At 35.8% G+C, this 21,054-nt stretch overlaps 1 protein-coding gene across 5 annotated transcripts in view; it reads right to left on the bottom strand.

Annotated features, from left to right (window-relative positions):
* Positions 1–21,054, bottom strand: part of LRRC7 (leucine rich repeat containing 7) — a 508,503-nt gene that overhangs the window by 374,657 nt on the left and 112,792 nt on the right. For 4 of the 5 annotated variants that reach the window (XM_081818633.1, XM_081818631.1, XM_031041667.2 and 1 more), the window contains exon 2: positions 9,341–9,438. In XM_081818633.1, coding sequence (XP_081674759.1) covers positions 9,341–9,438 — 98 coding nt within the window. Of the gene's footprint in view, positions 1–9,340; positions 9,439–21,054 lie in introns of those variants that run through there. The other variant, XM_081818632.1, reaches the window with a different exon arrangement.

Genomic DNA, 21,054 nt, shown 5'->3' with positions numbered 1-21,054 from the left:
TTTTTTTTTTTTTTAAAGATTTTATTTATTTATTTGAGAGAGAGAATGAGAGACAGAGAGCATGAGAGGGAGGAGGGTCAGAGGGAGAAGCAGACTCCCTGCCGAGCAGAGAGCCCGATGCGGGACTCGATCCCGGGACTCCAGGATCATGACCTGAGCCGAAGGCAGTCGCTTAACCAACTGAGCCACCCAGGCGCCCTTACATTAGGAGACTCTTGAACCTATAAGAATCTTCTACTTTTACCAGGCACTTATTCTGTTTAGATGAGCATATAGATTCTGGCCTACTTTTGTAGGCTTTAGTTACAATGACAGTTTTCTAATTCCTTGTAATGCTAATGCTATTCTGGTCTGCTTTATTCTTCTGGCACTATTGGGCTATTGCTCAAACCCTACTGGTGATATCTCCCAGAGTGAAAGTGCCTTTCTGGTCTCCCTAATGTACTGAGTTACTTTCTGGGAAGGCATAGAAACTACTGGGTCTGGGTCTTCTTATGCCACTGGGTGGAAGATAGGGAGACACAGGGTTTCACTGACACCATTGTTAGTACTGGATAGGTCTGTGTGCCAGGGAAAGTAGGGTTGGATGGATGGGGCCTTACTGATCTGTTACTGCAGGTGGATTAAACTGCCTGTTAACTGGGATTTTAGAATAAAGGTTAGGGCTCTCTACAAGGTATCTATTGGGCCTCTCCTGTCCCATTCCTTTGGACTGGAAGAGCAGGCTTTTCTTGATGATGATGATGATCAGTGTCTTTTGACAGTGCCAGTTTTCAATTATCTCTTGTGCCCAATCCAGGGATATATGGATAAAAAGAAATACCAAAATAATACACAATGTTTTCTTTCCTCAATTACTGAAGTCCCAGCCAGTTTGCCTTCTTCTTTTAAGCTTTCAGAGTCCTTTCATCATGGTCCACTGAATAATTTTCAGGGTATTCAGTTGCATTGTGAAGGAAAGAACAAGGAAAATGAGTTCATGACATCTGTTTTAAAATAAAAAAATTGTCCTTCCATTCTTCCTTCCTCCCTCCCTTCCTTTCCTCCTTCCTCACGTCCTTCATTTCTCTCTCTCTGTTTCTCTGTTTCTAATCCTTTCTCTCTTCTTCCCCTCTTTTTCTTTCTTTCAAGCAGATTCCTATGGTGCACTTTTATTTTAAAAGTTAAGTAATTAATTTCTTCACTCTTCTGAAATATTTGTTAAATATCTCCCAAGTTCCAGGCACTACACTATGTGTTGCTGATGTAATGGTAAATAAGACAGATATCTTACTTGTCAAAAAGCTGAGTGTAATTTAAAAATATTTGTCTGGATGTGTCTGGATGCAGATCTCATTTAAGTGATGGTATAGTACACTGTAAGACATTTTAATATGCGGTCACATATTTTTACTACCTTGAAGTATATTCAAGTAAGTCTTTGATGATTTTTTCCTTTGAATCAGTTTGATTTCTTTCTCAGAACAAATTGTAAATCTTAGGTTGGATTCCCACTTTTTTATTTCTCCACATTTGTCATTATTCCCCTTTACCTTTTTTTGTTTGGGTCATATTTCCTTTGTATTCATGGGTTTTCTATATTTGTTCTTCAAATATCTTATATTTTTACAATGTTAATTCTTCTTTGACTGACTCCAGTGAAGATTTTGTCTGCTTTTCATGTTTAAGTTTTTTGTAATACCTTTTCTCATCAATGTTGATTTTTATTTCTTTTGCTTTTTGGAAAAAGATGCCATTTTTTCCTTATTGTTTACTTTGCCATTATTTTATAGAGTATTCATCTTCTTGTGATTATTAAAAATTTCATACAACTTTCTAATTTCTTTTGTTTCTACATTCAATATTTTACAGAAGTATACTCTTCCTTTTAGGGTAATTTTTGTCATTCTTGTTGTTCTGTGATTCCATATCATTTAAAAATAGGTATATTCTGTTCCTCTATTAGTGAATATGTTCAAGAATTAAAAGAAAGCCCATGTAGTTGGAATACAGAGTAAGGGAATAGAGTATGAGATGAAGCTGAAGGGGTGGGTACAAGTTAGACTCTTTAAGGTGCTATAAACTATAGTAAGGCTTTTGTCTTTTTTGAATGAACAATGGAAAGCCATAGGATCATTTTAAAATGAAAGGTTTTCAGAACACTATGTAGGAACACAACTTATAGGAGTATCTGGAAGAATCTTAAAATCTTTGCAGAGGAGATGATTTGTGAACAGATTCATAACATTTTCAGAAGGTAAAATTAAGAAGCCTTGAGATTATGGTGGATATAAGAGGAAAAGGAGAAGATATGAAAAATCACTCCTAGATTTGTGTCTTTCAAACTTGGATGGTTAAGAATGTATAACATTCAGACAAAAAAAGGAAAAAAAGAAACAGTGGAAGATGTTCAGGTTTGAGGAAAAGAACATGGATTTGAAGACTTTGAGGTACTTTTAAGACAACCAAGATGATGTATCAAGTAGACATTTAAATATATGGAGAGAAGTCTGGGTTGGAGGTATCAATTTGTGAGACATCTGATTATAGGAATAACTGATGCTGTGGGTGTAATGAGATTGTTCATGGAATGAATATATTTGGAAGAAGAAGACTTCAAACAGTATTCAGAAATTTTAATATGTAATGGCTGGAAAGAACAAGTTGAATAACCAGAGAGATGGAGGAAAATCAGAAGATTATTATATTATGATAGCCAAAAAATTAGAAGATTTTCAAAAGGAAGAAATAATCAACAATATTGATTCTTGCTCAGGATTTAAATGAAAAGAGCATTACAAAAATTGCCTGGTGGATTTAGCAAGTGGAAGGCAGAATTCTAAGATGGCCCATGATCATCATACCCTCAAGTGCTCAAGTCCTGTATAATCCCCTCTCCTTGGATGGGGGTAGGATCTGTGACTTGCATTTAGCCAACAAAATATGGAAAAGGTAATGGTGCAGGTAAGGCCCCAAATCAGTTGATTGTGAATTAAATGAAAGTAGATTTTCTTGAGTGAGCCTGGTTCAACCAGCTGAAAGCCCTTAAAACATGGACAGAGCCTTCCCTGAGGACAGGGTCTCCTTATTGTCTCAATGAAGTTAGCAGCCATATTGAGAATGTACATATAGCAAAGGAACTGTAGGAGGCCTCTAACACCTAAAGGTGGCCTCCATCTAGAAGTCAGCAAAAAGCAGGGTTTTGGGTCATAAAACCGTAAGGAGACAAATTCTTCCAACAGCCCGAGTAAGCTCAGAAATAGATGTTTCCTCAATTGAGCCCATGATGAGACTTCACCTGGTAAGATCCTGAAGCAGAGAACCTGGCTAAACCCAGCCTGGACTACCAAACCACAGAAACTGCAAGATAATAAATGAGTGCTGTCTTAGCCACTAAGTTTGTATAATTTGTTACATGGCAATAGAAAACAAATAATAGCAACACAAAACGATTTTTGGTGGTCTGAATGAAAGCTGTTTCAGTCCAGATTCCATGGGTTTGGAGGAATGAGTTAGAGAGAGTAGATGACTCTTTACAGAGGCTTACCTAGGAATTAAACAAGAATGTAGTGTTATAGCTGAATGGGGCTGTGGTTTGGAGGACAAAATTTATATATTTGTTTTTTTTAATGGGATGTAACTTGAGTATGTTTCAAAGTCTGTCTTTTATAGGAAGCAATTTATTTTTACTGAAAGTTTGTTTGACTATGCTAGATGTAGAATAGCAAGATATAATTCACATGAACTAATTAGTTAAGAGCTATGTCTGGTGACCTAATGTTGATCTTCACATTGAAAATACTGCAGAAAAGTATAAGATTATAAAAGAGAGCAGGATGAATTATGCTACTTAGCAAAAATCTTCTGTATGCAATATCTCCAAATGAAAGAGTTCTCTCTTTGCATCTGAAGGAGTGAAGTTTTACTATTCCAATGCTCAGTAAAGGGAAGCCACTACCATTTGGCTTTCTATGATGGTTTTCTAAGGTGGCAGCTTTCCATGGGAATTGACCCAGTAAGTCTTGGTCAAGATCCCACATGGAATTTGTAGAATAACAAAGAAAGAACCATGCCATTGTATGAGAAAATTACTACCTAACATGAATTACTATCTAACACTATTGCAATAACTTCAGATTTATGTCATTTGTGTACAACCTGTTGCTTGCTATGCATTGTTGTTTTTAAAAATAGTGGTGGTAATTTCTACTAATTTCCATTTCTGTGATCAGAAACATGATTTATTATCTTCACACAAATACTTAATTTGGAATAAGAAGAACAATAATAACAAGTGAAAAGAAAGGTAGAAGAAAGAAAAGAAAAGTTGCTATGACCAGGTTCTACACCAAGTACTTGCTACAGGCATACCTCATTTAATTGCACGTCATTTTATTATGCTTCACAGATAATTGCATTTTTACAAATTAAAGGTTTGTGTCAAGCTAGTCTATCTGCATCATCTTTCAAACAATATTTGCTCATTTCACGTCTCTGTCACATTTTGGTAATTCTCACAGTATTTCAAACTTTTTCATTACTATTATATCTGTTATGGTTATCTGAGATCAGTGCTCTTTGATGCTGCTATTATAATTGTTTCAGGGAGCCACAAACTGTGTCCGTATAGTATAGCAAGTTTACTCAGTAAGTGTACATGTTCTGACTGCTTCGCCAACCACCATATTTCTCTCTCTCCCCAGGCTTCCCTATTCCCTGAGATACAACAATATTGAAATTAGGTCAGTTAATAACCCTGTCATAGCCTCTAAGTGTTTAAGTGAACAGAAGAATCTTATGTCTCTCATTTTAGATCAAAGGCTAGAAATAATTAAGCTCAATGAGGAAGGAATGCGAAAAGCCAAGATAGGCTGAAAGCTAGGCCTCTGGTGCCAAACAGTAAGCTAGGTTGTAAATGCAAAGGAAAAGTTCTTGAAGGAAATTAAAAGTGTTATTCCAGTGAACACATGAATGATAAGAAAGTACCCTAATTGCTGATATGGATAAAGTTTTCATGGTTTGGATAGATCAAACCAGCCCCAACATTCCCTTAAGCCAAAGCCTAATCCAGAGCCAGGCCCTAACTCTCTTCAAGTCTATGAAGGCTGAGAGAAGTGAGGAAGCTGCAGAAGAAAAGTCTGAAGCTAGCAGAGGTTGGTACATGAGGCTTAAGGAAAGAAGCTGTTTTCATAATATAAAAGTGCAAGGTGAAGCAATAAGTACTGATGTAGAACTGTAGCAAGTTACCCAGAAGATGTAGCTAAAATAATTAATGAAGGTGGCTAAACTAAACAACAGATTTTTAATGTGGATAAAACAGCCTTTTTTTTTTTTTTGGAAGATTTTGTTCATTTATTTGAGAGAGAGAGAGAGAGCAGGGGGAGGAGCAGAGGGAGAGGGACAAGCAGACTCTGTGCTGAGTGCAGAGCCCAACGAGTGTCTAGATCTCAGGACCCTGAGATCAAGACCTGAGCCGAAATCAAGAGTCAAAGCTTAACCTAATGAGACATCCAGGCGCCCCTGAAACAGCCTTCTATTGGAAGAAGATGCCATGTAGAGAGGAGAAGTCAATACTTGGCTTCAAAGCTTCAAAGAACAGGTTGATTCTCCTGTTAGGGACTAATGCAGCTGGTGACTTTTAAGTTGAAATCAATGCTCAATGACCATTCCAAAAGTCCTAGAAGAATTATGCTAAATCTACTCTGCCTATGCTCTATAAATGGAACAAAGCCTGGATGACAGCACATCATTTTATAGCACAGTTTACTGGATATTTTAAGCCCACTGTTGAGAACTACTGCTTAGAAAAAAAATTCCTTTCAAAATATCACTGCTCATTGACAATACACTTAGTCACTGAAGATCTCTGAAGAGCTATATAGATTAAGATTAAGCTATATAGATGTAGATATAGATTAAGAATAAGATTCATGTTGTCTTGATGCCTGCTAACACAACATTCATGCTACAGTCCGTGGATCGAGGAATCATTTAGACTTTAAAGTTATTACTTAGAAAATACATTTTGTAAGATTATAGCTGCCATCGGTAGTGATTTCTCTGATGGATCTGGGCAAAGTCAATTGAAAACCTCTGGAGAGGATTCAACATTCTAGATGCCATTAAGAAAATTTGTGATTCAAGGGAAGAGGTCAAAATGTCAACTTTAACAGGAGTTTGGAAGAAGTTCATTCTAGCCCTCATGGATGACTTTGAGGGATGACTTCAAGCCTTCAGTGGAGGAAGTAACTGCAGATGTGGTGAAAACAGCAAGAGCATTAGAATTAGAAATGGCGCTTGAGGATGTGACTGAATCTCTGCAATCTCATGATCACACCTTAACAGATAAGAAGTTGCTTCTTAGGATGAGCTAAGAGCATGGTTTTTTGAGATGGAATCTACTGGTGAAGATGCTGTGGAGACTGCTGAAATGGCAACAAAGGATTTAGAATATTACATAAAGTTAGCTGATAAAGCAGCAGTAGGGTTTGAGAGGACTGACTGCAATTTTGAAATAAGTTCTACTGTGGGTAAAATGCTATCAAACAGCATTGCAGGCTACAGAGAAATGGTTCGTGAAAAGAAAAGTCAATCAATGTGGCAAAATTTTTTGTCGTCTTATTTTAAGAAATTTCCATGGCCACTCCAACCTTCAGCAACCAACACCCTGACCAGTCAGCAGTCATCAACATTGAGACAAGATCTTCCACCAGCAAAAAAATTACAACTCACTGAAAGTTCAGATGACAGTTTGCATTTTTTAACAACAAAGTATTTTTTATTAGGGTTATGTACATCACTTTGTTAAACATAATGTTATTGCACACTTGACAGACTACAGTATAGTATAAACATAACTTTTAATATGCACTAGAAAACCAAAAAAGTTCATTTGATTCATTTTATGGCAATATTTTCTTTATGGTATTTCCACTGTCTGGAACCAAACCTGCAATATCTCCATATAAATATCTTCCTTAAATTCTCAAAACAACCCTACAAGGTAGACTCAATCATTATCCTCATTTTTCAGATAAGTAATGGAGTCTTAGATTAAAAAAATAATACCCTGTTTCCTGCAGCTGGTCACATCAAGTGTCACATTAGAGAATAAACCCTCTGTGTGACTCTAAAATTAATGTCTTAATTAACTAATGTGATATGCTGCTTCCGTTCTGAAAAAGAGGCTTCTTACTTAGGGAATTAACACTGGTCTGTAACAAGGCAAGAGGAACTGCTCATTATACTAACAAGGGATAATGAAGACTTCTCTGAAAGAGAATAACATTTTATACGTTTCTTATTTCTCATTATGTCTTTCCATGTTCAATAATTTAGTCAATGCAACTGAGTTCTTATAATGATATTTGAAAAATTGCCCTGACTGCCACAGTCCAGTTCATGAGGACTTGCTTGTTATAATACCAGCATCAGTTATGTTATGTACCTTAATTAAACAGCAATAGGACTTAACTCTAAAATATGCCTACCTTTATTAGTCTTTTGTATCCATGGTGATTTAGTATCATCTGCAGTCAGTTATTTGACTTAGGCTAGAGGTTTTCAAATTTAAGCTTGCATCAGAACGTCCTGCAGGGTTTACATAGATTACTTCACCCAACTCTCAGAGGTCTTGATTCAGTAGATATGGGTTACAGCTTTTAAAATTTGCATTTCTAACAAGTTCCTAGATGCTGCTACTGTGGCTGATCTGAAGAGCACACTTTGAGAACCAATGGCCCAGAACTTGGCTTAAACCCTTTCCTGTAAAGAATCAGGTAAATACTTTTAGCCTTCTGGGCCATATAGTCTCTGTCATAACTATTCAACTTTTCCTCTGTAATATGAAAGCAGACATACACAATACCTAAATAAATAAGAGATGGCTATGTTTCAATAAAATTTTATTTACAGAAACAGGTGTCAGGCTGGATTTGGTCAATGGACCCAGTGGTCAACCTCCAGCCTAGACTAAGTCAGTTTTAAAAAATCACTTTATCTATATTAAATAGCAATTCTGAGAGAATCAATGATAGATTTACTCACAAAAATCCCTTATAAATTTTAAAATAAAATCTGAAGAAGTATACCAGAGACTAAGCTATTGTGTTAAACCAGCATAGAGGAGAAATCCCAGAGCTTCCCTATGAATCCAATAAAAAAGCAGTACTTTTGTGCAAGAGTCTGCATCTTATAGTTTTAGTTTTATGATGCCCAGAACTCAATCTTCATTTTCAAATTTTAGTTTTAACTGGGTATTGTTTATAGTGTTAGAAGCTGTAAATCTATTAATTAAAAGAAAACCAACGTTAAAAATAAAAAGAAAAAACTATACTGAATGACATAGATGATAATCAGGTTGTCTATTAACTTTGTAATAAAACAAAATAGAATGAAAACACTCTACTTGTCATGAGTGTGCCCAGCTTTAATGTACTTTGTCTTTACTCAGAACGGTGTATGTCAAACTAATGTAAAATGCCAATATAATCTTAAAAGTCTATTAAGCTATATATGCCAATAAACCCACTGCATTAACTCTATCCTTATAAAATGTAAGTTTCTGTAAAAGGACAAAATTCACAGACATTTTTGCCATAATAGAATGTGATTTAGTTCCCTGAAGATAATTATTTGCAAACAGCATGAGGAAAGTTAGTATTATTGGTCATCTTATAAACTTAAAATACAGATATTATGTCAAATGTCTCCAACAATGTTACAGACTAGAAATATTAAAATAAAGTCCTGGTAGACAATTACATATTCTAATATTTACTGATTTGCAGATGGAGTAAAATGACTTTATGGTAAGATATATGACTTCCATCTTTCAAAATCTTCTCCTAAATTTGATTAATCAAATGTTTCTTTTTGACCCATAGCTTTATGTTTACCGTTAAATATTTATTCTTCAGTCTAATGCAGTGGTTTTCAGAGTTCTCAGGTTTAAAAAAAAATGTTGAAAGAGTGTTATGGTCAAATGAAAGTGGAATCTATTGATTTTAAACACATTTCAAAAGTTTCTTTTACTTCAGGACTCCTCAGAAACATTAATATTCATGGTAGGAAGATATGGTAGATTATGTGGCATTTTCCAACCTTATTTGAACATGGACCTCAATTATCAGTAGAACATCTTGAAGTACAAGAGAAACACTTAAGAAAACAATGTTCCTAGTGTCTGAATCCAGGTATCATTTAGTCATATGTTTTTAAAAAATAAATTCCATTTAATTCAACAAATATTTGTTAAGTACTTCTATCATTTGACTAATCACTTAAAAGTTAATCCTTTATTTTAAATGTTACTCACCAAAATCTATCTAGAGCATATCTTAATCCTATTAAACATACTTACACTCTTCTTCAGGCCTCTTCCGAAGTGCTGCACGAACTTCTTTACAAGGACTTCTCTGATATTGTGGGGGATTCCTTCCCCTTATTAGATTCTCCATCCTGTAAGAGAGAACCAAAACTAAATTTTAATACCAAAATCTTGATAAATTTTGACTCTTTAAATGGTCTATATCAAGAGTCAATAATTCAGGAACCCACTGAGGTTCAGTAGATAACACTATTCAGTATCTAGCAAGGAATAAGACAGTAAGAGTAGCAGGGAATGTGGTAAACTGGAGAGTGACTTTTCCAAGGAGTTCTAAATTTTCTTTTTTAAGTTTGTCTCTCTCTCTCTCTTATTTTTTTTTATTATGTTATGTTAATCACCATACATTACATCATTAGGTTTTGATGTAGTATTCCATGAGAAGGAGTTCTAAATTAAAAAAAAAGTTAAAAACACCACATGGACAAAATTCATATGCTCATTCTCCAATTAGAGATTGTTATGAACTGAATGTTTGTGTCTGTGTCCCCCATCCCCAAATTCATATGTTGAAGCTCTAATCCCCAGTGTAATAAAGCTCAGTTACTATCAACATTAGCGATGCTGACACCATAGCAATGTTGACAACTAGAAAATAACAATAAGTGGATCAAATGCAACTTGAGTTAGCATATTTTTTTTTAAAGATTTTATTTATTTATTTGACAGAGAGAGACACAGTGAGAGAGGGAACACAAGCAGGGGCAGTGGGAGAGGGAGAAGCAGGCTTCCCGTGGATCAGGGAGCCTGATGTGGGGCTCGATCCCAGGACGCCGGGATCATGACCTGAGCCAAAGGCAGATGCTTAATGACTGAGCCACCCAGGTACCCCTTGAGTTAGTATATTTTATAGTACATTCTTTGTGGTATTTTTTGGTTTCAGTAAACTTTACAGTTTTGTGCCACCAATACATAATCTACTCATTTTGATAACCTAAAAACTACTGAGAGTAGTCAGAAATACAAAAAGGAAACTTTTTATTATTTATTATTTTTCCTTTATATTTCTGACTACTGATGATGTGAAATTGATTCCATGTAACTATGTTTGTTTTCATATAACAAGTTAGAAAGCACTACTAGGACTCCAGGAGAATTTTACTTATATGGTTGCTATTGGAATCAAATATCTGCAAATCAACTCCCACAGGAATTGTGGTGCCCAAAGCTTGCATTCTGAGAACACTCACAAGCAGATCTGCAGGAGATCACATGCAGTGAAGTATGGCTTAAATATGATGAGTCTAGGTTCTAGAATCAGACTGCCTAGGTTCAAACTCCCATTTTGTCTCTTAAAGGATGATTTTATAAAATGATACCTACTTTTGTCCCTTACTTTTTTCATCAGTAAATGGGGGAAACATAAGCCATCTCATAGGACTGTTATGAGAATCAAATATGTTAATACATGTAAAATGCTTTACATTGTGTCCATCACAATTTGAGAGTTCAACAAATGTAGCTATTATTTATCATAATTATCCCAAATAAAAATGAAATCATATACTAAAATTTTAAATGTCCGGTATGTTAGGAAAAGTATGAAAACTGGTCTTTATTCAATAAAGGAAAAGAACAGACAGCAGTGTGAGAAAAAAAAATTCTGGCTAAATAAATGCTCTGGTTATTAGAAAAACACAAAACATCCATGCACATGAATTGCCAATTTTCAGAAATAAAGAACTTAATAAAGTATACTTCATTTTATTTAATAAGATTTAAGATTTACTATATGTTAATCTTTCAAGGATACTAAGATGGTTAAAGGGAGTTATCCTCATGAATTAACTAAAGTGTTACATAATGTATTCTTTCTTAGAGAATTTAGAAGATATTTCACAATTGTATAGTGCCCTTTGACTTTAGCAACAACAATAAATATATTTTATAATGTATTAGCATTTATCATTTATTACATTTTGTCTTTACACAAACTCCTGAAAGATCATTTTGAAGATGAGGAAACTAAGGCTCAGAAATGTTCAGTGACCTGTTCATGGCCACACATGAAATAAAAGGCTCAACTGAGATTTAATCAAGATTCTCTGACTTTTCAGCTTTTTCTTATTGTTTCTTAATCTATTGTTTCCATGAGTTTTTGATTATTATAATTCCACTAGGAGACTGATACTTGAGATTCTACTGTGTAATGAATAATTAATGATGAAATTCTTCTTTTTTAAAAATATTTATTTGACAGAGACAGTGTGAGCAGGAGGAGGGGCTATGGGAGAGGGAGAGAGAGAGAATCTCAAGCAGACTCCCTGCTGAGCAGAGCTGGTTGCAGGACTCAATTTCACAATACTGAGATCATGACCTAAGCCGAAATCAAGAGTCAAACACTTAACTGAGCCACACAGGCACCCCTAATGAGGAAATTCTTCTTAAATTCAATAATATTTATATTAATCTATACCTATATATAAATAGTATACATGTTAGATATTTATATAAATATAATACTACACAAATCTATATATTTTTATATAAGGCTATTTGCTAATTACATGTTGATTTTTGACCATTTAGCTATTTTCACTGAAAAGTTCCCTTCTATTAATGACACTTTAGAAGGCAGCTATGTTCAACACTATACCACCAATGCTGTACCTATCAGTGACATTTTAAGCTTTTGAGAACCACCAAAAAGATAACTAGGGCCAAAGAAACTCACTATAAGTTATATATACAACACACTAATAGATGAAAAAAATTTAAAACAGCGTTGAACGTTCTTTTTTCCCTGGAATGCTAAACATTATGCCCAGGAGAAAACACACTTCGAATTAAATTAAAATTTTACAGAGCAATGTTCATGTCCAAACTATTACATAACTGTGTGACTTTCATCTTCCTGAGATTACAGTCCTGACTGCTTGAACTCTTCCCACCAGTGTCATCTATGATCTACAGTTTGCATTAAATGGTCAGACAAAAAGACCAAAAATGAAGTTTTGGAGCACAGCCAGGACACAGCAAAGGAGCTATTCTCACTACTTTCAAACTTGGCAAGCCACCAGTGGGAGTGTGTTAACAGTGCCAGCAAGGAGAGATTAAGAGTGATGACCACAGGCAAGACAGATGCTCTGACAACCCCACTGAAGAGCTCTGAAAAGTGCAGCCTACATGTCAACTGCTGGGAGGAAATAGAGGCCGCCACATTAATATTAAAGAGCATGAAAAAGCAATCAGAGATTATGAGTAAAGGTGTCTACAACTCTCTTGGTGGTGTCTTCCAAACTTAGGTCATAAAATCACCTGAGGAGCCTTAAACAAGTACAAATTCTGCCATTCCCAGTACTAAAGATTTTCATCCAGTAGGCAGGAGTCTGGTCCAAGTAGATGTACTTTTTAACGCTAATCAAATACTTCTGAAGTAGCCTTACATTGATCCCAATTCTGGCATTTGGGAACCCCTACAAATAAAAACTATACACTTGGAGATACAGGAGAGGGAAGTTCAGTGAATTCATTCCAGGATATAGTCATTTGCTGATACAAAGGTGAAGAGAATGCAATTAGGACAGGTACTATCAAAAATGAAAAGATTAGCCAAAGAGGTATTGTCAAAGGCTTGCCAAGTACTCTGGTAGTCTACCTAATGAACCAGGAGGCTGCCAACTGGTAAGACTGATAATCTCAACAGTGAAATGATTTCTTCCAACAAGGTTTGGCAGACTCAGCTGGATGAGAGAACAAGTTTGGATTAATCTAGAATTGTGGATTGGGTTGGGAGTATGACTAGTTAAGAAAGGAAGTGAAGCGTGGGTGCAAATATGGTTGAATGAATTTACCCTGGATGGAGGAGAAAGAGAAAGAACAATTGAGTCACTGGAGGACAAGGTATTGAGTTAAGAGAATAGAGCTATCAGGTATAAGTATTTCTAAAATGCCTATTATGTTCCAGGTGCTATGTTAAATTCTTTATATGTACACTATCTATGTCATTCTTACTTTATCCATGGTTAACCTGAGTTTCAGTAAGTACAAAAACTGCAGGGATCATCAATAGTTTCAGAGAAGAGAAACTTATTTTTACATTGCCTTGTCATACATTTAAGGGATGACAAATACTATAGTATATTGTTTTCACCTTTTTCCAAAGAAATAGAATTCAAAGTAGGTAGGTATTATTATGGACGTCTTGAAAATCTAGAGTTTACATTTTGTAAACAAATCAGAAATGTGAATGGTATATATAATTTGCTCTTATAGAGGTTGTAGCAGACAATTGTTCCATGAAACATCTATGAAATTAATGGAAAGAGCATGTGTAGCAATGGGAAAAAAAAAATGAAGCTCCTCAAGAGCCCAGGCTATTAGCTACTATGTGAACTGTACAGATAGAACTTTCTGCAGTGATGGAAATGTTCAATATCTGTGTTGTCTGATCCAGTAGCTACTAGCCATATTCAATTATTGAACATTTAAAATGTGGCTGGTGTGATTGAGGAACTGACTTTGTGATTTTTGAAATTTTATTGAGTTTAATTTATTTACATTTCAATTTCAGTAACTACATGTGACTACAGTAGTAGGAACAGCATGGCTAGAAGTCTCCATTTAGTACATGACTGGTAAAGATATGATTCTCCACAGAAGAATTCTGAATTAGTCAACAAGAGCAGGGAAGTAAAGTTTTGGAAAAGTGTTCCATATGAGGGTCTTTAGAGACAAATGAATAACTTAACTCCTCAATGTAGAATTGGGTCACAGTGACCTCCTAGGAGCCTCCTTGCAGAAACACAGTTTTTCATGCAACTGTGGTTTTCAACTATGGAGCTCTGCCCCTGGTACATCTAAGTGCCTTGAATATACACTTAAAATTCATTCCTCTCTCTGGGCCTCTACATATAATGCTCCTTCTGACTCAAATGAGTCCTCCTCCTACTCTAGCCGAATAATTCTTAATCATCCTTCCAGTCTTCATTATAATATTACTTTTTGAGATAATAAGGGATCACTTAATCTGACACCTTAATCTAATGAGGTCCCAAATATGGCTCCGCCCTACACCCTGGAGTTTCCCATCATAACATTTATCACCAGTAGCAATTATGTATTAGTCTTCCAGAATTTCTATTTAATGTCTGCATTTCTCCTGTACTTTAAGTCCCATGAAGACAGAGAAGATGTTGATTTTATTCTCCACTCAGTAGAGTGAAGAAGTTAGCATGGTGTTTGGCATTCGTGAATTACATGTTGTTTGAATGAATGAATAAACCTATCTCTCCTAATCCTGCCATGAAGGAAACTGTATGTTCTGGGGTCACTGGGTGTGACCCAGGTAGTTGAACTAATGAGTGACCTTCCACATATTGCTGTTGTTTCCTCAACCCCCAACCCACGTCCTTCCCCTCAGTCATTCACTGGCACCTCCTGACACTTTCCTAGTAAGCCATTGTCTTGCACACAACAATAGCCTCTCACAACTGTACTCTCCACCTGCTACCAAGGCTACCAGACACCAGAGAGCAGGGTGGATGATCCCTGATTCCCTTTGCTTCAGGGCCTAAGGATAGGGAGCTGCTCTCCTTAGTGCGATGCTGCTCTGTGGGGACTTTCCTCAGCAGAACCAGGTGTCCCAATTAGTGTGGGGGAGGGGAATGATTTAATTGTGACATTTTTAAAAGAACTGGATTTAGAAGTAAAATCAACTTGTTTTGCTCACAAGATACCAAACATACCGAGGCTAATTTTTCCCTTCTCATTGAGCCTTCACTATATTTGCTGCTTTGTGAGTACAACCCAAACTGGAAAAATGTAGTGCTTAATGGGTTTACTTGAAAAATAGACAACTTAGATAAGCCCCTAAATGAAGTTCAGTGCACAAGCAATGAATTGAGCATTTGCAAGCCCCTTTGTTTGTGCTCTGTAGAATCTCTAAGACTCCTGAAGGAATTTTTTAAATCAGTTAAGTAGATATAAAATAAATTATAAAGAATAAATATCCTTGACTTAATTTCTAAAAAAGTAAACATTTCAAGTATGTTTTAATAATTATTTTTAATTAAACCATCTTGAACAAATGCAGACATTTAAAAAAATCAGACTTAACTTACATTGAGCTTTTATTTAACTTGATTATAAGCAGAATTAGACACAATAAGCTACATACCTATAAATAAACACAACCCCTTAAATTTAAAATAACAATCAATCGGAGCAGGAAGCTTAGTAAGATATATAGTAATATGGTAGGATTTGTTGCCTTCAAATCTAACAGTGAATGTACAAGGAGCATTTCTGTTAGGAGTACAAAGCCATTGACTATGATCTGAAAATTCACCCAGTAATTTGTGGTAAAGAGGTTACTACCTTTTAATTCATCAGAATCCGAAGATTAAAATGTATATCATGTGACAAAAGTTAAACATCTTTTTCTTTCCATAGCCACTCCTTCTTCCATGGTATCCCTTAGCACAGTGCCTAAACTATAGTAAACACTCCATAAATACTTAACAAATGATTTCATAAATGGATGAATAAAGTCTGCTCCTTCTTAACAGAAACATTTGGAAGATAGTTCTTTTCCATTACAAATTTTACCCATCCCTGCAGGCCTATTTTTAAGTCCCAGTTCCACTCAGAAACAAATCCAACCACTTCAAATATACTCAGTGCTTGCCTTCTGAATTTTCCATGTTATATCTATTAAACATTGGAAGAGTAACCAGCAATTTTCAAGCTAGTATTAGTCTCCATGTCAGTTTTTGTGCCCTTTACTCACATAGATTCTAAACCATTCGAAGGCTTCGACAGTGCACGGCAGTTGTCAAAATACTTTCCCATAATTTATTTCATTTCATTTTCATGACAATTCTGAAATGGGTATTAGTACATCACTATTTTGTAGATGAGACAACTGGAAGTCTGAACAATTAAGTGACATATGCAAGGCAACACAGAAAGGCCGGAGTTAGGACTTGAACTCTTTTCCTTTGACTCCCAAATCCGTCTTCATTTCAAATGCCCCCATGCATAGAAAATATTTATTCTTTTTTTTCTTCTAGTGTCTCATGTGGTAGGATTCATAAAAAGTGAGTCATAGATGTTTAAAAAAATCTTAAAATATTGAATATTTACAAGTAAGAATTCATGGCAAACTAAAATAAATACAAATAATGGGGATTAAAAAATAAAACTGTGCTTAAGCATGCATATGGAAAAAGGAAGAATAAGATTGTTATTGTTTTTGGACATAAGGATTAGCAGTCAGTCCTGCCGAGGTGGGGGATAAAAGAATAGGGGGTAGCATTCTGTGACCATCCATCCTCACAAAGTTCTAAAACCAAGTAACACCAAGTGAAGCCAAGCTTCAGAAATCCTTATTTGGCTTAGAATTCAAGAAAAAAAGTGAAGAGTTGAAGCAGTAGAAGGGCTCTTGCTTTATCACTGAACTGCTAGTTTCTTTTAAGGGAAGTTGAGCCCAAATTCAGCAGAGTGAACCAAACCCCAGACTAAAACTATGCATGCATGTTGAGCAAACAACAGTCATTAAAAAGTCTCAAATGAGGGTGCCTGGGTGGCTCAGTCGTTAAGCGTCTGCCTTCAGCTCAGGTCATGATCCCAGGACCTGCTTCTGCTCTGCGGGAAGCCTGCTTCTCCCTCTCCCATTCCCCCTGCTTGTGTTCCCTCTCTCCCTGTGTCTCTCTCTGTCAAATAAATAAATAAAATCTTAAAAAAAAAAAAAGTCTCAAGTGTTTATAAAGATCCAATTTGAACTGCAAATGACAGTGCAAATATAATCAATACCCAATTATCTCAGCCAAATATGTTGAGATGATAGTTAATAAGGACAAACTGAAGTTAAAGAGCAAGATTATTGTGAAATGAAATCACTTCTTAACTACATTTAAACTGCTTAAAAAGAAAGCAAAATGCTTAACAGAACAGAAAGACAGACACCCTACTGTTGAGTCGGAAAAGTATCACATGCCTGAGTTTAAGGGCCAGGGATAATTTACCAAAACTGCAGGGATCATCAATAGTTTCAGAGAAGAGAAACTTATTTTTACATTGCCTTGTCATACATTTAAGGGATGACAAATACTATAGTATATTGTTTTCACCTTTTTCCAAAGAAATAGAATTCAAAGTAGGTAGGTATTATTATGGACGTCTTGAAAATCTAGAGTTTACATTTTGTAAACAACAAATCAGAAATGTGAATGGTATATATAATTTGCTCTTATAGAGGTCATAGGGGACAATTGTTCCATGAAACGTCTATGAAATTAATGGAAAGAGCATGTGTAGCAATGGGAAAAAAAAATGAAGCTCCTCATAAATTCAGGAAGCACACTATTGACAAAATTCTAGTTTAAACTGATTTACTTCTATTTTTGTGTTTTTTACCCATACATAAAATAATACTGTATCTGAAGTCTGTTACCTACACAAAGGTATTTTATTGACAAGTTCAGTTGGTAAAAGGAGTAGCAAGCTTCCTTTAGTGAAAGTCCTTACAGCAATTAATAATTACGTATAAGATTTAGGAATATATTCATTACCAAAATTACAAAAGGATAATCAACTACATTCACTAGACTCGGGAGTTTTTTTTTTTAAAAAAGTCCCTTAAAACTACATAAATTAAGTGGCTAAATTATTAGAAACACTTGCCTACAAAAATGAATGACATTCACAGGATGACAAAAATGCAAAGAAGGCATAATCAGAAATAAATCTATACATTCAAAATACTCAAAAGATGTATATTTTACTCTCAAGAGCAAAGACAGAAAGCTGGCAATGAGGAAGAAATATATCAATTAAAAATGGTAAAAATTCTTAAAGAAGTCTTAATGTTGAATCAACATAATTATGCAAAGATGAAGTTGATACTAAAAAATACCCCAAAACGCTAGATTCTTGAATATTACCACTCAGATTATGATAATATTACAAATTATACCTGAATCACCTATCATTCTTAAAATTTAACAGCATATGGAAATTATTTCTTAAAAAATTTGTATTTTGGATAAGGTAAAATCCAGATATACAATATAATTATCTGCCATCTAGAAATTATTACCATTTAATACATTTATAATCCTAGTTTGATTCCTTTTCCACATTCTCTTTTCTTCCCCCCATACTTTGACTTTAAAGGAAAAGGAAAACACTTGAGTCAACATTTATGAAATGAGAAGACTAATGCTACCAGAATACAGGATCATCTCTCTTCTGGAAAGGCTTCTGTTTTTGCCCACTTCCCCAACTATCTTCTGTCTCTGTCCAATAAAGGGTCCTACACATACGTCTTATCACCCCAGCCTCCACTAAAAACCCTTGAGGGCAGAAGTTATCTCATCTGTGAGGATCTACTACAATTCACAGAATACAACAGAAATTAAATACTCCTTTTTAAATGATTAAATGAGTAAATGGTGTCAGAAATAAATGTTTGCCCTATACAGCTCTAATGTGATCTATGGTTATACGACATCTTCATATATATTATTTATTCCTCAGAAAGAACCTGTGAACTTAGTACTTTACAGATGAAGAAATTGAGACTCATTTACCCAAGGCCAGCACAAACCAGACTCATGTCCGGATTTTCTGATTCCTGCTGATCTTCCCACCCCGGCACAGCTGCCTAAATGAAGGAACTGCTCTGTTCATTTTCAGATTATTCCACTTTCACCTGGAGCCCATTTAAGTCTCAGAGAAGGGCCTACTATCACATATGGTAGTTGTTTAGATACAGAAAAAAATGTGTGTGAAAGTGCTGTAATTATTTTGCAAGAAAAGCATGTATTCCTTTCTCAAAGTGAAATGGGGAGAGTTGGCAAACATGAATAAATATTACTCTTTTCTAAATGTGCATAAATATCTAAACATATACTATAATATGTAAATTAAATGACATCGTAGTCTTTATAATCGAGGGATATAAAGACCCAAATTCTTCCCTATAGTTTTCTGCCTTCAGTCTGTTCTTCATCCTAATCCTGATGAATCTCTTTCAATTGCAGTTAATGGCCCACAGGAAGATGGTTCACAGTCACTAAACAGATTTTTGAATGTGAGGACAATGTTCTCCTAGTAATTTCTCTAGAATTGTTGCATATGGTGCAGAGTCAAAGGAGATACTCAAAATTTTCTTTAAATATATGAACTGCTATGATTAATCAAGTGAGTCCTGTTTGATGGTGATGTTCTTATTGATGGCAAAAGCAGATAACATCATAACCAGAATCATATTTATAATCTCTAGGATATTTTAAAGCATTAACACTTCCTTTTTTTTTTTTTTTAAAGATTTTATTTATTGGGACGCCTGGGTGGCTCAGTCATTAAGCATCTGCCTTTGGCTCAGGTCATGATCCCAGAGTCCTGGGATCGAGTCCTGCATCGGGCTCCCTGCTCGGCAGGGAGCCTGCTTCTCCCTCAACCTGCCGCTCCTCCTGCTTGTGTGCTCTCTCTCTCTGACAAATAAACAAATAAAATCTTTAAAAAATAATAAAAAAAATAAAGATTTTATTTACTTATTTGACAGAAAGACAGCAAGAGAAGGAACACAAGCAGGGGGAGTGAGAGAGGGACAAGCAGGCTTCCTGCCGAACAGGGCTCGATCCCAGGACCCTGGGATCATGACCTGAGCCAAAGACAGACACTTAATGACTGAGCCACCCAGCTGCCCCATCTGTTGAGTTTGCATTTATTTTTTTAAGATTTTATTTATTCATTTGACAGAGAGAGACACCGCAAGAGAGGGAACACAAGCAGGGGGAGTGGGAGAGGAAGAAGCAGGCTTCCCACTGAGCAGGGAGCCCGATGCGGGGCTCGATCCCAGGACCCTGGGATCATGACCTGAGCCGAAGGCAGATGCTTAACGACTGAGCCACCCAGGCGCCCCTTAGCATTAACACTTTCAATCTCTTAGTATCTTATACTAAAATGAAAAAAAAAAAAAAAAGGAACATGTGGTATGTCTTACGAAAAAAGAGGAGTCAAGATGATTCATTTAGGAAGATAGATTTCTGGGAAAAACCCAATTACGTTCCTATTTGAGGCCGAGTGAGTACCCGAACAGCCTGAACTACTCAGATGGACATCACATAATTATGTGCTAATTCTAGGAGCATTTAAAAAATCTTTCTGCTTTTTCTAAAAATTTATGGGATCACAGGAAAGGATCACATCACATGGTGCATGGCTATTTCACCTCAGAACTTCTTACTGGGCATTTCATTCACAGTGTCTTTTCCCTACAAGGCCAGAGGGGTTTGCTTTTCTTGGTTTCTTTTTGCTTATCTTCTATTGGCTTCTTTTGTGGGTATGTAAATATATTATCCATTAAAAGAATAGGACAGCATACATTCACAGCCCCTGTGGTACAATCCTTGCTATCCTATGGTCTATTTCCAATTTGGCAGCCAGGGAGTCTTTTTAAATCAGGAGTCATATCTTTCACTGCACTGCTCCCAGCACTCTGAAGACTTCCGTTTTACTCAAAGCAAAAGCCAAAGTCCTTACAATGGCCCATGGGGCCCTTTGTGTTATGGGGCCTCAACATCTCCTCATAACCTTTTCTTCCCCTCTTAGTCAATCCACTTGAATATATACACTATGCTTCTGCCTTAGGCCTTGACTCCGGCAGTGTCCTCCGTAACCCCTTCATCTTGGTCAAGTCTTTATTTAGAGGTTACTATTTCAATGATGTCTAGCCTAATTAC

The sequence above is a fragment of the Leptonychotes weddellii genome, chromosome 4, assembly GCF_054177405.1.
Source record: "Leptonychotes weddellii isolate Sample4059 chromosome 4, ASM5417740v2, whole genome shotgun sequence".
Taxonomy (NCBI): Eukaryota; Metazoa; Chordata; class Mammalia; order Carnivora; family Phocidae; genus Leptonychotes; species Leptonychotes weddellii.
This window is presented reverse-complemented; position numbering and strand designations above follow the sequence as displayed.